The sequence below is a fragment of the Colletotrichum acutatum genome, assembly GCF_030867785.1.
Source record: "Colletotrichum acutatum strain CBS 112980 chromosome Unknown BDZ83scaffold_34, whole genome shotgun sequence".
Classification (NCBI taxonomy): Eukaryota; Fungi; Ascomycota; class Sordariomycetes; order Glomerellales; family Glomerellaceae; genus Colletotrichum; species Colletotrichum acutatum.
The window spans coordinates 103,928-125,034 of record NW_026849028.1 but is presented as its reverse complement, the minus strand read 5'-3'; the positions used below and the strand labels follow the sequence as shown (position 1 = coordinate 125,034).

The 21,107-nt window shown below is 54.9% G+C and overlaps 7 protein-coding genes across 7 annotated transcripts; 2 read left to right on the top strand and 5 right to left on the bottom strand.

Annotated features, from left to right (window-relative positions):
• Nucleotides 1-990: 990 nt before the first annotated feature.
• On the bottom strand, nucleotides 991-1,665 carry BDZ83DRAFT_266725 (uncharacterized protein). Its single transcript, XM_060502027.1, has one exon. It carries the CDS (start codon nucleotides 1,579-1,581, stop codon nucleotides 1,189-1,191), a length of 393 nt encoding a protein of 130 aa, XP_060366252.1. The 5' UTR covers nucleotides 1,582-1,665; the 3' UTR covers nucleotides 991-1,188.
• A 613-nt stretch (nucleotides 1,666-2,278) lies between these two features.
• On the bottom strand, nucleotides 2,279-3,577 carry BDZ83DRAFT_774961 (uncharacterized protein; the record flags this gene model as incomplete). Its single annotated transcript, XM_060515431.1, has 4 exons — nucleotides 3,170-3,577; nucleotides 2,941-3,081; nucleotides 2,720-2,864; nucleotides 2,279-2,597 (listed from the first exon to the last, which is right to left on the bottom strand). Exons 1-4 carry the CDS (start codon nucleotides 3,174-3,176, stop codon nucleotides 2,279-2,281), a joined length of 612 nt encoding a protein of 203 aa, XP_060366251.1. The 5' UTR covers nucleotides 3,177-3,577.
• A 4,840-nt stretch (nucleotides 3,578-8,417) lies between these two features.
• On the top strand, nucleotides 8,418-8,946 carry BDZ83DRAFT_266657 (uncharacterized protein). The gene has a single exon (XM_060502026.1). The coding sequence runs from the start codon at nucleotides 8,573-8,575 to the stop codon at nucleotides 8,849-8,851; it is 279 nt and encodes a 92-aa protein (XP_060366250.1). The 5' UTR covers nucleotides 8,418-8,572; the 3' UTR covers nucleotides 8,852-8,946.
• A 612-nt stretch (nucleotides 8,947-9,558) lies between these two features.
• Nucleotides 9,559-10,395, bottom strand: BDZ83DRAFT_266646 (uncharacterized protein). Its single transcript, XM_060502025.1, has one exon. It carries the CDS (start codon nucleotides 10,249-10,251, stop codon nucleotides 9,640-9,642), a length of 612 nt encoding a protein of 203 aa, XP_060366249.1. The 5' UTR covers nucleotides 10,252-10,395; the 3' UTR covers nucleotides 9,559-9,639.
• A 292-nt stretch (nucleotides 10,396-10,687) lies between these two features.
• BDZ83DRAFT_751029 (PH domain-containing protein) lies at nucleotides 10,688-13,283 on the top strand (the record flags this gene model as incomplete). The annotated part of the gene is made up of 2 exons (XM_060513996.1): nucleotides 10,688-10,843; nucleotides 10,920-13,283. 2 exons carry the CDS (start codon nucleotides 10,688-10,690, stop codon nucleotides 13,281-13,283), a joined length of 2,520 nt encoding a protein of 839 aa, XP_060366248.1.
• A 2,272-nt stretch (nucleotides 13,284-15,555) lies between these two features.
• BDZ83DRAFT_575066 (methylmalonate-semialdehyde dehydrogenase) lies at nucleotides 15,556-17,253 on the bottom strand (the record flags this gene model as incomplete). The annotated part of the gene is made up of 2 exons (XM_060504772.1): nucleotides 15,556-16,610; nucleotides 16,680-17,253. 2 exons carry the CDS (start codon nucleotides 17,251-17,253, stop codon nucleotides 15,556-15,558), a joined length of 1,629 nt encoding a protein of 542 aa, XP_060366247.1.
• A 773-nt stretch (nucleotides 17,254-18,026) lies between these two features.
• BDZ83DRAFT_616701 (calreticulin family protein) lies at nucleotides 18,027-20,652 on the bottom strand. The gene is made up of 4 exons (XM_060507990.1): nucleotides 20,181-20,652; nucleotides 19,699-19,978; nucleotides 18,847-19,631; nucleotides 18,027-18,787 (listed from the first exon to the last, which is right to left on the bottom strand). Exons 1-4 carry the CDS (start codon nucleotides 20,325-20,327, stop codon nucleotides 18,287-18,289), a joined length of 1,713 nt encoding a protein of 570 aa, XP_060366246.1. The 5' UTR covers nucleotides 20,328-20,652; the 3' UTR covers nucleotides 18,027-18,286.
• Nucleotides 20,653-21,107: the final 455 nt, after the last annotated feature.

Sequence of the window (21,107 nt, the reverse complement as noted above, 5' to 3'; positions counted from 1 at the left end):
ATCGTCCCCAAGCCGTGAGTGAGTGAGTGTGTGCGTGTGTGTCTGCTCTGCATTCCACACTAACGTAGGCTAGGGCACAAGGCAGGCCGGCTGGCCGCCTTCACGTCGAGTGCGTGAGACTTTGACCTGCGCTTACATGCTCCAATGGAAATGGGCCGCCAAAGGCGGTCGCATTCTTCTGTTGGACCCCACCCGAGAATAGAATAGGAGTGGACACTTCCGCGTCGAGAGGGGGGGCAGCTTCGAGATGGACGACATGGGTGCGAGCAGCTGTCGAGCGATTGAACGGGCAACGCATGCATATCGTGGCTTGCCATGGCAGGCTCTGGATGGCAGGCCATGGGGACCAAGGTGCCAAGCACACCTTCAACCACCTGGTCACCACGCTACGCAGAGACATGCAGAACCACATGGGGCCCGCCTCTTGTTTGCCCAACCCGACTTGCCAACCTGCTATCGAGTTGTACCCCATCCGGCCATATGCCTCTCCGGCTGTCCGCCGTCGATACCGCGTCCACTCTGTCGTCTGGGCCCTGACCGGTGCAGATGCTGATCTTCAATATCGACTGGAAGGGGAAACTTGATGCTGCGAGTAGCAGTTCGCCCGGACGCGAGTTCACCCCGCGGGAGTCCATTGCGCAGCCGGAGCTGCAGAAACACAGAACAGTATCCGTACGGAGTATCTGTATGGCCTTGACCTATCTTGTATACGTAGCACCGACTCCGGCATCAAGTACTATCGATAGATGGTCCCCCTCGGCCGCCAAGTTGGCCTTCCATGGCACAATTTGAGTAGAGGATTTCGGGGGCCGACAGATGACCAAGCAATGAGCAGAGCTACAGCCTACAGTTGGCCGGGCTCCCCCTTGCAAAAGACATTTGGTCGTGGACCACTTCTCCCACTAACAAGCTCTGTCCTAGGATCGCACCTACTTGCATGAAGCTTGCCAACCACCAACACAGTTCGCTGAGCTTGCGGGGCCCATCATCGAAATGCTACCGTAGGTATTCGTAGTCAGAAGCGAAAGCCGGGCAAGAACCTACGGGCTGGCATGGGTATAGGGGCCTGTCAACCTTTTCTGGTGAGATTAGCCCTGTGTCTGACAAACGCGGTGGATTCATCCGATCATCCCATGTGAGGAGCCTCGCTTCATGGTTGCATGATGGATAACCATGAGCGGGACATGACTAGTCAATCGCTGGAGCCCCCCGTTGGACGGCATCAAATATGGTAATCAGCCTGATCATTTTCTGGGAATGATCTTCATTGCTGTTGGTTCTCCAAAGACCCATGCTGGGTGAGAGTTCAAGCCCCGTCGAATTAGGTCCCGTAGTGTTTGCTACTTTGGTAATAGGTTTACGACTCTGGCGAGAGTGATGTTGGACCTCATCTTGCCTTATGGTCTTCTTCAAGACTTGGACTCGACCGACCAAGACAGGGTCCTCTAAAGAGCATCCACAAATGAGAAGGCCGAGAAAGGCGGTCAGCTCCCGGATTGGATGGTCCATACGGCCACTCAATGTCGGTCGAATGTGGCTGCGGGAGTTGATACGGTGGAACTGGGACTTTCTGTCGTGCATGGCGAGAAGTTCAGGGGTACTTTGCTGTATCCTGTAGCCTATAGCCTGTCAGCAGTGGGTTTGTTCTTGGTGTAATTGGACTATCCGTAGATAATAAGAGAGTGAAAATACCTCGGATCGTGGGGAGGATAGGCGAATGAGGCGAGTATCCATCTCTCAAGATGGGCGAGTGGGTTTTGATGGAGAGTGGAAGATGTCGAGGTCGGTACTTGGGCATCGATACCCAACTACAGCCGAAAGTGGTGGCAGGTGCAGCAAGCAAGGGGGTATCATGGCACCGCGGGAGATGTCGTGCAAGGTGCTCCGCTCCGCCAGAGCCGTAAGGATTTCTTTGCTTCTTGCCTGCTGTGCTCCGCAGTCGTTGCGAATAACGGCTGCAGAAAGGTACAAGGACAAGGTTGCGGCTGGCTACTCATCCTCCCGATGGTAGGTACTACTCGGTTGAGGTATTTGCTCTGCGTTTCTTTTTCTCTCTCCAGTCTCCAGCACCTGCCACCTCTTTGCTTTGGACAGCCCGACAGAGGCACGTCGTTAGCGTCATTGTCGGAGCAGTCGAGGTTCCTTTGTCAAAAGGGCTGGCACAGATGTTGATTCGACGGCGAGGTGTGACGACTTGTCGTCTCGTGCAGGGCTTCGGGACCAACCGTTTATTAGCGCCTGTGATGTCGCAGGGATTTAAGCTCTTGCGAGAGGTCCGCTACGGCCCCGGATTGGCTATTGTTTGCTGCAAGCGAGGAGATCGTGCAGGAATATTGGACAGGGATCCCCAGCTAGCCCGTCGAGTGGGGGCAGAGCTTTGGCCAATGAGCGGTAGGAGCGCGGCAAGTGACAGGGCACCTTCTCGCGGGGTTCGCATGCTAAGGCACCTTGGCTCCATGTTTTCTGCCCCTCTTGGCTCTTGGCTCTTGCTCTTGCCCTCGTAGGGAAGAAGAGGCGCTGCAGCGGAAGGCACGCATGGCACGTTCCTCAGATGCTTGTCCACCATCTGCCAGCCAAAATCTGGCTTTTGTGCTTTCCTAACGAATTTCAGCCAATCACAGTGACATATCTTCATCTCTTTCCCCTTCTACTCCTGCTCTCCGCTTCCTTCCGTGCCGTGCAAGTGCTGCCGAGCGACAAACTAAGGTACCTTCCTTACCTTATGCATCTGGCAGGCGCGCCGCCCGCCGCACGGCAGGTTTGCTGTCTAGAGGAGGCACGTCGGGCAAGGTCCGCCGATGATGGTGATCTCCCGCCAACAGGACGCTCTTGCCTGGTGAGCGAAGGTACTTGGCTACGTTGCCCTACGGCATCGGAGTACCACCCTCACCACCTTCCGAGACGGGATACTCGGATCATCTTCACCTCCCTGTACCTTACCTTCCATAAGTTGCTTGCTTACGCAGTACGGATAGGTACCGTTCATCTGACCGTCGGGCCATCCGTCACCCTCGGAACAAACCTCATCCATGATCCCATCTGGTCCTATTTCTGGCGGCCTAATTAGCCGCCCAGCCCATGGTGCGTGATCGAATTAACCCTCTTTGCGTCACGCTATTTGCCCTTTTACAACTCTGACATGTGGGCTAATTTGAGCACACCTCTCCATGCGTCATCCAGCTCGTCACATCGTCCAGCCGCTGCAGCTGTTTACTGTCACCCGCAGAATTCAGTCACGCCAGCTAACAACCGTCGTCTGCTTCTATTTTTATTTTACCCCCAATCTGAGAGGATTATCCCTCCTAGCCGGGAGTTTAACCCGCCAGGTCACGATATCACCTCATATCGATAGTCTGCCAACTTCTGGATCATGCGGGCTAATTATGGCCACAGCTTCTCTTCCAACTGGCAACAACACCCAAAGGACCTAATTAGCTCCAACGACACTACCTGCCGCCATTTACATCCGAGCTCCGTCATGTTGAGTTTACGCGGATGCACTCGACGGAGCGTTGGTTTGCCATTAATCCGGGGTCTACACTGCAAACCTACCCGTCAGTAACGAACGGTCTTGCATGGGCGGCTCGAACCAACAGCTCGCCGCCTCGAGGCAGCACCCGGCCTGCATAGCATCCGTGCCGTACCTACCTTACCTTGCCATTTTGCGCACGCGGTCATCAGCCAACAGCCCAGGGTCTTTTGCTTTTTTCACACAACATGATGCCTGCCTTTCTGCCCGCTGACAATCGCAATCATCGCAAAACGTCCACGATCGTCGCCCATTTCGTCTCTCAGGGGCCCCATGGCTCGCGGAGTGCGCAACAATTATCTGCCCGTCCCGCAGTACGGATACACTACCTACCGCCTACGCCGCAGTAGAGCCCGCCGTTCGTCAGCGTCCGTCCCGCGGAAGACGCAATTTTATCCGGTCAGACGCTATATCTGCCTCGTGGATCGGGTCGCCGTTCTGTCAGACTGTCAGTACCCAACTGATTGATATCGGTGCTCGCCATCACAACCTCATCTACGTCCGACCCTTCCATTTGCATTGTCAGCTCGTGCGGCACGTATAACAACATTATTCGACATAAGTATGAATTCTCTTGCAACCAAATATGGCATGATTAACGATCGGCATAGCCAAGACACTGTTCTTGTGCCTCGCCCTCGGGCCCTCATTTCCCTTTGTACATGACGGATACTACACTGCGGACATGGTGACATTGAACCATTCGATTGAGTTGAGGCGATCGTCGACTCCGGTTGCAAGGTGAACAGCCTCGCTCGTACCTGCTTTCAGCCAGAAAGAGGCGACAGAAGGACGCCCCTGTCACGGTGCAATCTCTTTTTTCTCCAGATCACACATATTGTTTCCCTCCACTGCCTATGTCGGATTTCATCTTCTGGAGTCGTCAATGGCAGCGAGCAAAACCCCGCGTCGTTGATTGGCGGACGGACTTTGAGGCGTCGAGGTGCGCCCATCATCCCCAATCACTGTCCTGTTGTGGCTAGATTGATGTGATGTGATGTGAACAGCATCTTTGAACCTTGAGGGTCGAGATATCGGATTGCAGGGAATGCGGCCGCTAGATTTTGCGGAGAACAGAAACCACGCCTGGGCATCCCAGTCTTCCCGCTCTTCCGCTAACAGCTCGCGAACGGCGCAACATCGCGTTGCTTCTGGACCCCAGCCACGCGCGGTACATCGACACAGATCCTAGTCGGAACCTACGGCCTCTAGTCTGTCTCTAGACTCATTGTTTGCCTTTGGCGAGAGTATTACGTCCGTAAACATGGAGAAGAAGACGGGCGAACTAAGAAAGATCGCGGCATTATTCAAAGCGGCAGACAAACCATTGTGGTCGACTAGCAAATCCCACAAGGCCAGGAACACCCTGGCCAACATTCTCAGCTCTGAGCTCCGTACCGTACGGGAGCACTGTACCAGATCCATGCTCTCCCGCCCTCCCGCTGAATCTGTGGATCTAAGCTTCCAGGTTCAACCCCCGACGCCGCGATTCACTCAAATACTGTGTTGTATTGCGGCACAGAATCACAAATACAGCGCAAACTGCATTGCAATTTGGAAGAAAACTTGGCCCCCGTGAGGTCAGACTTTGGACTTCAAGGCGCAGTAGCAAAGTTTGCATGATTTTCAACGTCGCATGTCTAGACATTACGGGATGACATGCAGCTGACAACTGTTCTCTTCAACAATCGACAACTCAAATAACATTGAAGACTTAGCATACTAGGTCCCAACATCGGATGCATTTCAACCAACAATGAATTACGAATTCGAGGTTGCATTTAGAATACGAATGACAAAGGGAACCTTGAAAAGCCATCTTGTGGACAATGCTTCCCATTGTACGGATAAATTGACTGCTTGCGATACGACTCGTGGCAGATGGATGCCAAGCACATTGCAGATGATAAGCTAGCCTTCTATATCGGCTCGCCTCGCCCTGTCAACTGCCTCACGAAGTGGCAGCCATTTTTCGATTGCCACTAGTGGAGCGCCAATTGACGGACCGAAATCACGATGACCTGCATCCGTCTCGCTCAGGCCATCCGCGCCGCATCGCCATGCGATCTGACAGAGATTTCTAGGGTCTTGCAAACGGTCACAATGCAACGAGTTCTGATTCTGAGACTCATCAACACCATCACAATCCCCTTTCCAGCATCGAAATCCACTGGTTGACATGAGCGGGAGAGTCATCCATCCACAACAGTAGTGCGAGGCTCGCATTAGTTCGCCATCATGTGAGAGCGTGTGAAAACGTGTTCTGGCCAACTCATTGGAGGGCAGAAGTTGCGCACTGGGGCCATGTCTGGAGAACGTCGTTTCTCACGAACACACACGAGGTGAAAACACCCGCGAGAATACGCCAATTCATTCGAGGATGGCCTCTCCCAAACCACACCATCGTCCACACTATACTACAGCCACCAACCCCTGCCGGGCTCAATTGCGGGCTGAGGGGTGTGTACAAGGTGCACTGTGCTCGCAGCCCACGTTAGGGTTAGCCATATTCGATGATCCTCCTCCAGGATCAGAAATTGAATGTGGACGCCCTGCCCAATTGCCTTGGAACATGGCCTGGTCTTACACTGAATCTCGAATGGCCATCGGGTAGAGTCGGCCGCGGAGCATAATTATCGACAGTCAATTCTCCATTGCCGGGATTGCCTTCCACCATTCGCACTTTGGCCTCTTACTGGTCGCTGTTTAACCTCAATCACCGCCAGGTGTTTCTCTGTGCGACCCGGCTCCGGTCGGACAAGCTTTTCTATGGATTGCCGTTGAAGGGACTGAGACAGCAGCGCAAGGAAAGATTCTTGATCTGACCGAGACACTGTGGCATTGTTGAACACATGTTCTCCCTGTCTCGCGGAAATGATCGGATGAGGTCATCCAAGGGCACGCCAGACGACGTGAAGAGTCGGTGAAGAAGGCAAGACTGCATATGATTCACAAACTCTTGTCCCGTCGGATACCGCCACGGCTTTTTTATGTCTCGGAGACGCATCGAACACCACCTGGAATGAACATGGAAGATGGGGATGCAGTAGCGGGAGCGTGCTTTATGCTTCCCTGCGGAGCGTCACACTGCTAACGCAAGGACGGGGTCGACCTTCACAGCACCTTTAGGCTGTCTTATGAGTCAGCGGGAATTCTCTGCGCTGGCCTTTTGCTGTTCTTCGAAGCGCATTCTTGCTCCCTTACATGTGGAGATGTGCGGTGCTTCACCGACACTGACACACAGAGGTTGATGTTGCGCAACTGGTCCATTGCCGGCCGGGACGGGGGCTGGCATTTCTGGGACTGGAATCGGCTGCGACCATGATGGCAATGGCAACTTACCAATGCTTTCACTGTTCCAATGTCAACACCTGCGCCCCAATCAGATGTGCTTTTGGGACACTCCGATTCGCAAATCCAGATCTTGTATCCGGAGAAAGAGACCAGAGTGATGGTGTCAGCTTCCCAAATCCTGCAAGGTCCGATACTGCAGCTCTATCAGATATCACCGCATCCCAACCCGTCAACCTGCAAGAGTGTGGCAGCACCCATATTTTGGACATGGCATATATCGCATATCTGTCTCAACGGCTCTGCGGGGTAGAAAGCTGGCCACCAAGGTCTTGTCGTACCACCATCTCCAGACCGTCCATCGTCGTCTACCTATCACGAGCACATTCGGCCAGCCCCCTTTGTCCCTCTTGGGATAGGTATGGCTCACTGGATGGAGACTCTAATCCAGCAAACAAGGCCAAGAATTCTCATTCCACGGCATCGAGCTATGGAGGCTAGCGACGGGTGCATACATACGAATGCAAAAGCCCAAGAGACCAGCTGCTGCTGCATCAACCATGTCCTCTCGTCACACTTTTGACCGCCATCTGCAGGGCTTGTGAGTATGAAGTCATACGTGGATAAGTGACTGGGGATTTATTGACTGTTGATGGATTTCTTTGCCTCTATCAAATTTGCCTGGCAGCAACGGTGAGCCAGTTGCGCAGGTGATGTGCCACAGCTCCAGCTTTTGCCTGGTCCCGTTGTTCGCTATCGACAAGGAGCGATTGGGCGGTAAGGAAGGAGGTATCCAGAGGTGCGTTTGATTTGCGAGCTGAGAGCAAGGCGAGACTAATGATAAGCGATCCACGGACTGCGCCGACAGTGACACGCAAGGTGGGGGATGAGGAGTGCCAATGGGCCAACTGGGCGAAGAAAGCTCATCTTTTGGCGTGGCAGGACCCATTGAGATCCGAACCGTCCCATGTCAGTTCAGTCACCAAAGAGGTCCATTTTTCAAGAGGAAGATGAAATCTCGCCTCATATTGGGACCTTTTCGTAAAAGAGGCTTCTCGCAAGGCCATTGGCCTCGTCGAACCCCCCCCCCCCGGACGGAACGGTAGTCTCGATTTGATGGGGATTTCTCCGATGGAGGCCCGACGGGCATACTGAGTGGCTGAGAAACCCAGTGAGGGGAAGTCAGTTGATCGTGAGGGTGGGGTCCTGGCCGTTGACCGTGGACATTCGGGAGTCGAGACTCGTCGAGATCGGAGGTGTGCGGTGGGCTGTAGGTAGCCGAGGGTGCAACGTTGAAGAGGCAGAAATGGGGAGAGGGGGTGTAGATGTGGCTGTATTCTCCCCCTTCTTTTCTTTTTGGGCATCTCTCTACCAATGGGTTGACGGACAGTCAAGTAAGGTGGCCGGTCACGGTGTAGCCCTGATTTGCTCGTCCCTGCCATAGCGGAAAACAAACAGCTGGGCAAGAAAAGCCGCACGATGCAGGAATTATACGGGCCATTGCATTCCTTGGGAAAGTTTCCCAACCAGAAGGATTCGGATGGCCGTTGAGAGGACGGCCACTGCGGGATTGGGCAGGGCGCTCACATGGCTCGTCTCGTCTTGTCTTGATCCACATGCCTTGGCCAGACTAAAGGTGCGAGGTATCAAAGACATAGCTTAGACTACACCTGTATGGTGCTGGCGATGATTCTGGGGAAAAAAGAGACTTGATAAGATTGGAATGTGATGACAGCTAAGGTGCGATAAGTGATGGGTGGTGGGCCGTGGGCAGTGATAGTGACACAAGTCTGCGAACAGCAGGCGGTGGGCGGCGGGTTCTCTGCGAAGGCCGCCAAAGGCGAAAAGAGGGTGCAAAGCAGGCATGGGAACTCATTCCCCTCTTTCCGTTCTGTCTCCTGCCTTTCCCTTTTTTTCGTGCTTCACGCCGTTGACGGCCGGCGACCGGGGGGTGGTTGTCGACATGCCCCACTTATTCAGACGACAAGCGAACAGCGAGTGGCCGCCAGATTGAGAAAGACGGGCGCTTAAACGCCGCCGTAGCGGCAAGCCGGGGTAAGGATCTATGCATGTATTTCCGTAGATATCTTATGTATGCCGATTTTCCAGCCAATGGCGTATTAGCGTTCCCTAAAATAACGTCCCACGACATTTTGTTTCTTTGCATTTATGGCCAATGGGAAGCTCCAGCGCCGCCTTCTTGCTCTTGCCCAAAGTCCAGGTCCGTCGGCTGGGCGCTATGCACGAGCTTCTTTTCCCGTCCCGGCCAATCAGGTTTACACTTTTCCCGACCTTTGCGCCGTCCTAGACCCTCTTTCCCGTTCCTCGCTTCAACCTCTCTCTCTCTCTTCCAAGTTCGAACCACCCCCCTTCCATTCACACATGCTCACAGAGCAGAGACAGGTCCGTTGCTGAGTACTGACTACTACGCTTCCCCACGCCCGTTCGACGATGACTACGGAGTACCTATCCACCTATACGAACACAGCTTTAGCCCACTGCTGCTGCTGTGCTGCCCTGTGCCTGACCAGTTGCTTGTGCTGGGATTGGGGGATGGGGGGGGGGGGGACGAACGGAGTACCTACATGCCGCGTCCTGCGTGGTGCTTCGCTGCAAGTGCAAAGTGCTTGCTGCCGGTTGTGCACCGCTATCCACATGGATGGCTGTCCGGCTACACACCCCCTTTGGCCGGGGAACCACCAGCCTTCGAAGCGTTCCCTCTCTGTTACTCACTCACACTTTTTGTCTCCTCTCACATCTTCACCCAACAACTATCGACGCCGGTATCGTCGCCTAGGACCACCGCCGTTATTCAGGGTTCAATGAATGGTCGGTCCATGGGCTGGGCCTTTGCCCGCTCGGCCACACACACACACACGTAGGCACACGCAAGCGCACTCTTCTACCCTTTTGTCGTCTCTCCAACCCAGAACCCAGCACCCAGAACCTAGATACCTGACCTGCCCACACACCACCCGGGCTATTATTATACACTCGACTGGTCTGTTCAGAGTGCCACCATCGGCGCCGTGTGCAAGTGCCACGAGTCGAATCACACCAGAGCCAGCATGCATATTGGGGAACGAGGATATGCCATGGGTGGGTGATGGGATACCTGTGCGTGCTTCTGCTGCTGCTGCTTCTGCTGCTGCTGCTTCTGCTTCTGCGTATGTGCTGTGATCCGACTCTCTCTCTCTCTCTCTCTCCCTCTCTCTCAACCACCATGCTTCTGCCTCCTCAACGGTCAACCACCCCCCTAGTCTCGCATCCCTACACTGCTCCGCCGTGCATGGACACACTAGACATACATAACTCGCGGTAGGCGCCCGCCTTGTACCGGATCCCATCCTTCTTCTTTTTTGCGACCCGTTACATACCAAATGAGCATATTCGGCTCTGCTGGACCTCATATCTCTTTTTCCTTTAGGCATCTCCTTTCGCTGGTCTTGTTTCCTAGCCCCGAGGCGTGTTCAATCCCCTCATAGCTTGCACTGCGTGCCGCTATCCCCCAAGTATCTACAGGCTTCATAGAACAGAGTGCTGCCGGCAACGGCTTCCCCCCTCGATTCCCAGCTTTACGGGAAAAAGCAAAGAGCAAAAGGGTACCAAGACTGCCACGGAGGAGGCTGTCCTGCGCTGTAGACTGCAAGTCAGATATAGCCAGTCCACGCCCTCTTGAACATTCCTCCATCCCCACTTTCCGTATCTGGGAATGACCACTTACACACATACACACACAATGGTGAGTTGAGGAATGACAGTCAAAATGGGGATCTTGCGACGCTGTGTGTGGCTTTGAGGCTGACTTTGCGCCACTAGAACTACACACAAGAATATGAAAGAGGCGAGCGTCGCCTGCGCCATGAAATGCGCGAAAAGGCGCCTATGCGCGACACATTCTTTGGCATCAAGGCCGAGCCGCAAAGGCCAACGTCAGTGGCGACCGAGTTCATGGACATGGAATGGGACGACGACGTGCTCAGCGAGTTTGAAGACAACTCTCCTCGGATCAGTGTCAACTCTGTAAGTGATTTTGTTCGAAAAGGCAGTGGCCTGGTCTCCAAAACGGCTATAGCTAACATGTGTGGGCGCAAAAAAGTCTGGCGGCCAGCCAAGTATCACAACACTCTCATCCTACGATGAGGTGCAGACGCCAAGGTCAAGTCAAGGGCGGATGATGTACGCGACGGAGATGATGGAGTCACCAAACAAGAACATTGAGGGTCCTTCCGGCCCGCACCTTTTCCGTGCTTCAACCGCCAGCTACTTTGACGAGGCCATCCTGACGCTGTCTCCGGTGACACCCAAGACGGCTCGACCTTTCGATGAGCCATTCCGACACATCAGACCGCAGCAGCCGCCGATGCCCCCATCCAGACTCCAGAGCGGTCCCTTCCAATTCACGTACGAAGAGTTTGAGTCGAGGGAGCTCGTCTCATGGACGCCAGAGATGGTTGCGCAGTCGATGCTCAATGCTGGCATTGAGCTCTCGGTCGCAGGCCGCTTCGTGGAGAACGATATCAACGGACCCATCCTAATTACGTTGAAGTTTGAGGATCTGAAGGAGTTGGACATTCCCTCATTCGGCATGAGGACGCGCGTTTGGAACCAGATTCAGGTCTTGCGCGACAGCAGACCCAGCTCGCCACGCGCCCCGACGCCGATCCAGGACGAGCCGAGCCGCGAAGTCAAGAAGGAGACCCGCGAGGTCCGGGCGGCGGAAAGGCAACAGACAGACGACTGCGGGATGAAGAGGAGCAAGAGCAGCAGAAGGCGGCCCAAGAAGCCTTCGCACGACGACATCATCACGCCCATGGAGTCCGTGTCTATTGTTGGCATCGAGCAGGTCGTCCCCAAGCCGCATCAGTGCCCCAAGGGCGAGAACTGCTCCAAGTGGAGGAAGCAACAGCGCCTCATCGAGGCCTTCAAGAAGGAGCACCCCTTTGTCGACCTCGACACGGAACAGGTTGTCATCACCGGGAACCCGGGCAACCCGCAAACGGCGAGAGCCCTCGACCCTACGCAGATCCTCAGGCCCATCTCCGACGCCGTCCCGTCCGTGGTGGCTTCCTCCGACGTGCTGGGTCCCGGTAACGCCACGCCGCTACAGTATCTGCAAGAGGCTGCCCTCCGCAACGTCGTCGCGAGAGACCCCCAGGATAATGTGCGCCAGTTCCTCGACTTCCAGAAGCACGAGGATACCACAGTACCCCCGACACCCCCCTTCGAGATGGGCTTCCCTGCCATGAAGGCCCAGCCCGAACGCCTCCGTCACCTCCCAAAGCTCTCCATCCCGGGCAAGCAGGCTCCTCGCGCGAGCCCTCTACGCGCCTCGACGGTTCCTCCTCCCTCAGCTCACCCGGAGCCGCTCCCGACACCCCCGTACCAGCAGCAACAGCCGCAAGGCTTCGTCCCCTACCACATGGACCGGGCCGAGGCCATGTCGCCGGACCTGCAAAGCCCCATCAACAACCCCTACCGCTTCGGTACTCCCTTCTCCGAGATGGACGTCCCCGTCACCGCCGTGCCGATGGACCGCATCGCCCGCGACGTTTCCCAGTCCGTTCCCCCTGAGATGAACTACCGTCCCGGCGTCTCCAAGCAGCAGCAGCCGCCCCTTTCCCGCACCCAATCCCGCTCCTCTGCTCGCCGCCCCTCGTTCCCCGTCCTCCCCGCCCTGAACGAGAACACGGCGACCCCCATCGCCCGTACATCTCCCAGACACACCTCCCCACGCACTTCCGTCCGCCCTCAACCCCTCCAGCAACAGCAACCTCTCCAAGCCCCTCCCCGTGTCAACTACCCCTGGTCCCCCATCGAGCGCACGACTCCCTTTGAGCAAGCCATCCCGCCCATCACCCACCTCGCGCCCTCCCTCCCCGTGAAGCAAGCCGCCTCCGCCGCCCAGCAAGACGGCGTGACCTTCCAGGGCCCCATGAAGAAGCGCAAGACAAAGATGCTCCGCCACGAGTGGAACGACACCTTCTGCACCCTCAAGGGCACCCGCCTCGCCGTCCACAAGGACGCAAAGACGGTCGACCGCACGCTCGAGTACGTCGATGTCGACGACTACGCCATCGCGTGCTCCAGCCTCGCGTCGCAGAGCAAGCTCTCCGCCGCCTTCAAGGCCGTCCACTTCAGCTCCTCGTCGTCACACAGCCGTGAGAAGAGCGATCCCGTTGCGGCGTTCAGCTTCCAGCTCATCCCGCAGGACAAGGATAAGGAGTCTGCTGGCGCGAAGCTGAGGAAGCGCGGGAGCGCGCTGCACGGCTTTGGGCATGGGCACTCTTCGAGCTCCGGGTCGATCCCCGCCGAGGGCGCCAACGGCACGGGAAAGACACATCACTTTGCCGTCAAGAGCCGCGATGACCGGATCGATTGGATGCGGGAGTTGATGCTTGCTAAGGCGCTGAAGCAGAAGGGCGATGGATTCGAGGTCAGTGTTAACGGCAACATGATCTAGACCTCCCCGTCGAGACGATCCTCTCTCTCGACTCTCTCTCCAAAGCCAAGAAAAGCACCGAATATTCGATAATGACTTGCGTATCGTTTGAACGTTGTCTGTTTTCCTCTGTCCTTCATCTTCTCTTCAAGCAAAGCAAGCCAGCAAGCGAGCAACATCTGCCTCGGGGACTCTATTTCTCTTATGAAAGGTCGTCTTTGGTACACTCTTTTTCCATATTCTGGTTTTGCCTTTGAGAGGTCGAGCTTCTCGGGTACTCTGAGAAACTTGAACCATCTCTCTCGTCCTTTTCCTTCTTTTCTTTTTCATCTCCTCTCTTGCATAAGTCATCTGGATAGCGGCATTTGTTACATCCTTGAAATCAGATTCTCCCTCCCCCCTCTACCTGACGCCGGGTATATGACCTCCTTTTTTTCTCTCTATTTATTACAACAGGGGGGGAGGGAAAGGATAGGAAACCCGGGGATTTTGATTTGGACGAGTCTTTTAAGGTTCTTTACTGAAAATAATTATTTCTCTCTCAGTGTCTCTTATTTCTCTGATGAAAACCGAAAAGAAAAAACAAAATACCAAAAAAAGAAAACCAACACGTACGGAACGGAAACGAAATGGAACGAAACGAAAAGACACTCCTTTGCTGAATTTTTTCTATATACTACTTGCTACTGGGAGGGACTACCATGATACCTAAGTTTACTTTTGTTATAGCTATTTGAGTTGCAAAATGAAAAACAGGGAGAACCTGTATTGGAGCAAGGCCGCTTTTGTGCGCGAAGCTTCGGGATCTCGGTTATGAAAATGAAATTTTTCTCCTTGTCTTATGATTATGCTCGCTTGTGAAATGTGTCCTTTGTGATGTACTAGAAGCCAACTAGCCAGCCTTGTTGAATTATCTTGGTATCGACGGAGCTGTAGATAGAAGCATCAGGTCCCGGAAGGCGTAGGTAGGTAAGGCGACGATCTGAAACTCTTTTTGCGATGTCAGATCGTTGAGCTGAGCTATAGTGTCTCTCTGCAGAGAGCTTATAGAGTACAACTAAGTTATAGCCAAAGACGAAGAAAAAGCCACTCACTCGTAGCAGAAATTTTGAACTCACGTCTTGCTTGCTTCACTGGTGTAATTGAAGCCAGCTCCAAATAGAAGATACGAGTAAGTAAAGAGGTATGTTTTTACTCCGTTTCCCCCGTCTATAACTATAACATCCGCGTGGTCCATGTTTCTTTTTACTACCTCAAGGTTATTCCCTAAACCACAGATGTGGACTGGTTCAATGGAAATGGAGTATTTGAGAAAAGGGGAAAAGGCGAGGAAAAGTTAAGTTTCTCGAAATTTCTTTCTCTGGTCAAGTGCATCCTACTTTGTTACCTACTGCGCCCTGGAAAGCAGTCCTAATCTCTATGTACTTGATCTACCCCATATTATGACACTTCCAATAGAAGTCCCTGACCTTGGTTCTGATAACGCAACATCGTGGGTGCTCACTTTGTTGATACGCGCCCCCCCCCCCCCCCAAAAAAAAGTAGACAAAGGACGTTGTATTTCCTTTTCACATACCAATATACGCAAAACAGAAAGAAATAGAGCGTACCAAGGAAGCACTGGAGGCGACGTCTACAAGCGTTACTCTCTAGGCTAGGACTTGTATTGGGCAAAGATGAGGAGCAAGGCTTTTCTTATTTTTCTTGATGACAACTTACTATAAGAGTGAGGAAGTTGGTGACTCTGAGATGTGGCCAACAATGATCCGAGAGCCGGTAGAGAAAAAAATTTAATCAGCGAACGAGAAGGTTGGCGTTGGAGCACATACGCTTTTCTGGGATGAGCGAGATGAAGAGTCGAAGCTTGCCCGAGGTATAGATACCTTGGTACATGGCGAGAGTAGAAAACCTCTTCCATGATGCGATCTCCGAGGTCGTGTAAGTGAGTTGCTATAACGCAAGGAAAGACTTAACAGAGCGGCCTCAAAATAGTCTAGTCTCACCAAGGATAACGACATACATACGAAGTGCAAACCATGGTGTTTGTTTTGAAATTTTGTTTGATTTTTTTTTTTTTTTTTCATGTGTGGCTGTTCTGCTCGATCTATCTCTGCAGCTCTCATCATTTTTGCCATGTCGATGTTTTCAACTAGCCACTACGTTCCCATAAAAACCATAGCAATCAACCCAGTGCATGTTCAATAAACATCATCCTCCGCAGCTCATTTTCCGTTGCCTGGCTCAAAGGCACATACACACCATCCGCCTACCTCCTCACCTCAACACACAGATCTCATGAGTGTGTAGGCATCGACACATCAGCCTTTTGCGAAATCGCATCGGCAGACGCCCAGAAGGACGTGACCGTCTTCTGCTGGGTCAAGAAGGAGATACCGGGGCGTCCGTAAAACGTGTTGGCACCGCCCGCGGCAACGCTCTTCTTGTTGCCGGTGAAGGAGAACATGGGCAGAGGGACGGGGATGGGCACGTTGATACCGACTTGGCCGGCCTCAATGTTGCGGCGGAAGGCCTCGGCGGTGGCGCCGGAGCGAGTGAAGATGGCCGTGCCGTTGCCGTACTCGTTCTTGTTGATGAGCGCGACGGCCTCGTCGAGTGTGTCGACGTTGAGGCAGACGAGGACAGGACCGAAGATCTCCTCTGTGTAGCACTTCATCTCGGGCGTCACGTTGGTGATGATGGTGGGCGCGACCCAGTTGCCGTTGGGGTACTTTGCGGGCTTGTAGCCGCGGCCGTCGAGGAGGATGGTGGCGCCCTCATCCTCGGCGCTCTGGATCAGGCTCTCAATGCGCTGCTTGCTCTGCGGGGAGATGACGGGGCCGAGGTCGGCGCCGGCCTCGAAGCCGCCGTCGACCTTGAGCTTCTTGGCCAGCTCGGCCAGCTCGGGGAGCCACTCCTTTGTCTCGCCGACGAGGACGAGGGTGCTGAGGGCCATGCAGCGCTGGCCGGCCGCGCCAAAGGCCGCGCCGACGACGCTGTTGAGGAAGTGGTTCTTGTTGCAGTCCGGCAGGACGGCGGCGTGGTTCTTGGCGCCGAGGTTGGCCTGGACGCGCTTGCCGTGTGCGGAGCCCTTGTTGAAGATGTACTCGCCGGCCTTATTGCCGCCGACGAAGCTGACGGCCTTGATGACGGGGTCCTCGAGGATGAAGTCGACCGTCTTGTGGGCGCCGTGGACGACGTTGACTACGCCCTCGGGGAAGCCGGCCTTTTGGACCAGCTCAGCGAGGATCATGGCCGCGCCGGGGTCACGCTCCGAGGGCTTCAGGATGAGGGTGTTGCCGGTGACGGTCGCGATGGGGATGCACCAAAGGGGAATCATGGCGGGGAAGTCTAGTCTCCGTTAGCTGCAATTCTTCGCCGTCGTCTTTCCAACAAAGAAACCATGTCAGGTTCACTTACTAAAGGGGCAGATAGCAGACACGACGCCCAATGGCTCGCGGTAGCTTCTCGTCTCCATGTCCTTAGCCACCTCCAACACCTCACCCTTCAACAGCTCAGGCGCACCGCAGGCGGCCTCGGCAACCTGCAGACCACGGAGGACATCGCCCCTGGCGTCGGCAAACGTCTTGCCCTGCTCGAGGGTGATGCTCGCCGCCAGACGATCCCAGTTCTCGCGGATGAGTGCGACGAACTTGAACATGATCTGCTGGCGGGCGAGGACGCTCATGGCGCGCCACTTGGGGAAGGCCTTCTCGGCCGAGTCCACGGCGGACTGCAGCTCCTCGGTGGTCATCTGCGGCACGCGGGTGACGAGGTTGTTGGTGGCCGGGTCGTGAAGGTCGATGAAGTCGGTCGCGGCCGAGGTCATGAACTTGTTGTCCAGGAAGAACGGGGTGTCCTCTGGCTTGGCAATCTTCTCGTGCGTGTTGGGGTAGGACTCGGCCGTCGAGTCTAGGGCGGCGTTGAGGTGCTTCGCCGTGGCGTGTATCCTCCTCGCCGCGACGGCGGAGGTGGGTGAGCCGGAGGAGGCCATGATGGTAGGCTTTGAGAAGAGAAGTGATGAGCGGGTGAGAGATGCTCTAGAGGTTCGGCCAGCACCGGTAGTAATGCTTCGAGTGAATGCTCGACGCATTGTGAAAGAAAGAGGGAAAAGGGAGAAGAGGGGAGAGGATGAGAAGGAAGAGGAAGAAGGGTATAGGAGAGGTCTCTGACGAGAGCCACCGATTGGGTAAACTAGAGACAGATAGTGCTACACACTGCAAGAACAACAAACTGTCCGCTCCGTCTTCTTGGGATCGTTCGTCTCAAGCCAATTGCCAGCCACTTCTTTCACGAGAGACGCGGGAACCGGAGTCGAGCGACATCGTAGTCCCTTATAAAGTCCCAGGGAACTCGGCGAGCTCCCAGAGTGTGGGGAAAGGTTGGGGTGGGGTAAGATAACGCTGCCATGGCTGCCACTGATTCCAGAATCCCTGCCCAGTTTCCCCCAAGCTTCCCAGTGGCTCCTCCCAGCCGAAGCCGGCCCCAATGCCGCCTTATGCCGAGAGGGAACCGTGCTTTTTGGTGCTACAAGCGTCAGGTGGGCGCTCTCCGCCGGCGTAAACGGCGTAAACAGCGTATCACCCTACTGCGTATGCGGCGGAGAAGCGGCTGGTGGATCTGAGACCTTCATAGCGGAAGACCGGGGGCCACATTTGACCGCGGAGCTGATTACCTTATCTTGAGATGACGGGATGGACCTGGAACACGATGACATTTCACTTTTAACATCTCATATCACATCACATCTGAGATCGGAACGTAATATTGTAATCAATCCCTTGTTTTTTATTGTAGCTAGAATACACCTACGCCATGCTCTCTGTCTGTCCCTCGATGACCAAAAACAGGCATAGAATGAGGGAGTTAAACTGAAAAAAGCAGCATCCACGATTCTCTTCGGTTCCTGATATCACCCTTGTGCACATGTTGAAGCACGATACTTTTGGGCCTCTGGCTTTCTTCGGGCGACGATATCAAAGAGAAAGCAAACTCATTCACAATTCAATCGCGAGAACCGTTCTCATCTAGGACGAGCTGCGGGTGTTGCGCTTGGTAGCGTCCTTCGCGACGTCGGCGCCAGAGGCAACAGCCTTGGTGGCCTTGTCCTTGACCTCCTTCGCCTTGTCCTTGGCATCAGCCGCGACCTTCTGGGCAGCGGGAGGAGCACCACCAGAGCTGGCAATGCCGACAATGATGGCAATGAGAGTGACGAGAAGAGCACCGATACCGCCAGCAACCTCGGGAACGAACTTGACGGCCTGGATGGGGTCCTTCTGGGCAATGGTGATGAAGAGGTCAAGCTTCTCCTTAATGAAGTGAACGGGGTCGTCAAGGAACTTGAGGTCGTTGGGGGACTTGGGCTTCTCGGCTTCCTTGGGCTTGTCGGCGAGCTCAGCGAGCTGCTCAATGGGGTGCTTCTCCTTGAAGGTCTCCTCGGCAAGCTTGGCGGCATCCTCGACGGAGTGGCCAATGTAGATGTTGTCAAAGAGGATGTCGTTCTGCATGGTCCAGATCTCGAAGCCAATCTGTTGATTCACTCGTTAGCAGGCGAAAGACATACTGGTACAGTATCGGGAATACTTACAGCGCCCATGGGCTCGAAGTTGGCAGGGGTCTTGTCCTCGAAGTAGTCGGGGTTCTTGATCTTGCGGGGAGCCCAGACGCCCTTGTAGGCGGGGTTGTCGATGTAAGGCGCGGTCCACTTGCCCTTGTAGTCAGGGTTCTTCTTCATGGGCTTGGTCCAGGGGCCACAGCCAGAAGCCTCAGTGCACTTGGGGTTGGGAACGGTAGGGGCGACCCAGTCACCATCCTCCTCATCGTCCCAGTCCTCGGGCTTCTGGGCCTCAGGGTCAGGGATGGTCTGAGCCTCATCTTCGAGCCAGTCCTCGGGCTTGGTGGCCTCCTCGTCGACAATCTCGTAGGGGGCATCCTCATCCCAGTCCTCGGGCTTCTTGGCCTCGGGGTCGGCGATACGGGCCTCATCGACCCAGTCCTCAGGCTTGGAGTCCTTGGCGTCGTCAATCTCCTTCTCAGGGTTGACGGAGGGGGAGAAGTCCTCAAGAAGGGAGCCGGTCTTGACCTGCTCTCCGTTCTGCTGGATGATGAAAGTGTTGTTGGGGTGGACAATGAGAGTGTAGAGCTCGGTGGTCTTGACAATGCGAGCGGTGGGGGGAGAGGTAAGGTGCTTCTCCTCGTAGTCACCAGTCTTGGGGTTCTTGTGGTTGAAGATAAAGTGAACCTTGTTGGTGTGGCCGCACTTATCGGGACCGAACATGATCACATAGGGAGTGGCGTTCGAGAACTCCTCGGAGTGAAGAGCCTTGTTCTCACGGAGAAGCTTGAGGTAAGCGCCACCGCACTCAAGACCGTCTGAGAAGGAACCATTGTTAGCACTCTGTTGTGAGATTGTAGTGTGGGGCAGTGACGAGAAACTTACTCTGGAGCTTGACTTCATACTGAACAACGAGGGTCTTGCCCTTGTTGTCAATCTTCTTAGGGAACTTGGCCGAGATGGCGTGGTGAGCGGCAGGGTTCTTGACAACAAGACCCTTGTCGCCCTCCATGCCCTTGTAGACGGTAGGCTCCTCAACGGACCACTCGCCAACGTAGGCCCATTCCTCGTCATCCTTGGAGTCCTTCTTGGCGTGAGAAGGACTCCAGCGGCTCTCCCAATCGTCGGTGAACTGCTCCAAGAAAGGGGCCTTCAGGGTAGTAGGCTATAGAATAAAAAAAAGCCGTTGTCAGATAATTGCTTATTTCATGGCGGGTAGAGAGCAGGTGCGGGGAAGATCCAAGGACTGCCCCCAGCCCGTTCCCATTGCGCATTGAGCTCATGAGATTGCAGCGAATGATGAGGGGGAGGAGGCTTCACTCGGAGCAACAAAGAGAGCCATTAGCGAGGAGAAGGGGGGAGCTTACCGTGAAGGTGGACAGCTGGGGAGTGACCGAGGTCGAGGACTCAGCGGCAGTGGAGGTCTTATCCTCACTGAGGACCTTCTGAGCATCGTCGGCGTAGGCGCCAGCGAACAATGCCGCGGCGGACAACGCAGCAGCGTTGAACTTCATGATGGGCGAGAATGTGTGGTATCGGTGTCTCGGCTTCAATCGGGTTCAGGTAGATGAGGGGGGAGGTAAGTAGCGTTAAAGCTGTAGGGTTGTAAAGGAAAGATTGTCAATTGAATGACAAAAGGGTAGAAAGGGCTCCCGGTCGCGGTGGATGGAGAGGATTGGTATTTTCGAGGAGGAAATTCCCAAGGAGAGGGAAAAGAGTTTCGGAAGGAGGAATGGGGCGAGGAAGACGACGGATTTATCAGTCCGTGAGGCAGGCACGCGCAAGCGGGTTGTGCTCAACGTGTCCTTTTTTTGCGGTAAAGGTCCCCAGCAAAACCTCAGCGACCCAAAGCAGAGAGCACCCGAAAAAAGGCCAGGTAGGGGAGAGCTCACTAAGGTGTGGCCCGTCGGGGTAAGGTTCGGCAAGGCAGAGGTTCTGAGCCAATCAAATTCCAAGAAAATTGGAGAATTTTCGGGGGGACCAGCAGCGAGAGCAGTTGCCGTAGCATGCAATCCGCTACCTAGCTTCAGGGGTCGTCGGGGTAGCACGCCGCTGCCCATCGCAGCCCGGTGTAGCCAATGCAAAGCCGCTGCGGTACCTTTTTCAGTGGGCTGCTTCTGCTGACAATGACATGCGGGCTGCGGACTGTGGCTCGGTGAGGTGAGGAAAGTGCGGGGGCCCTTGGCGACGGAACGGGATCCACTGGTTCTAACAGCGAAGGGAAGGAGGGGGATATTCATGGTGCTTCGACGAGCTTCCAAAGTCTCAATTGCTGATCCTGGTTGATGGACTGA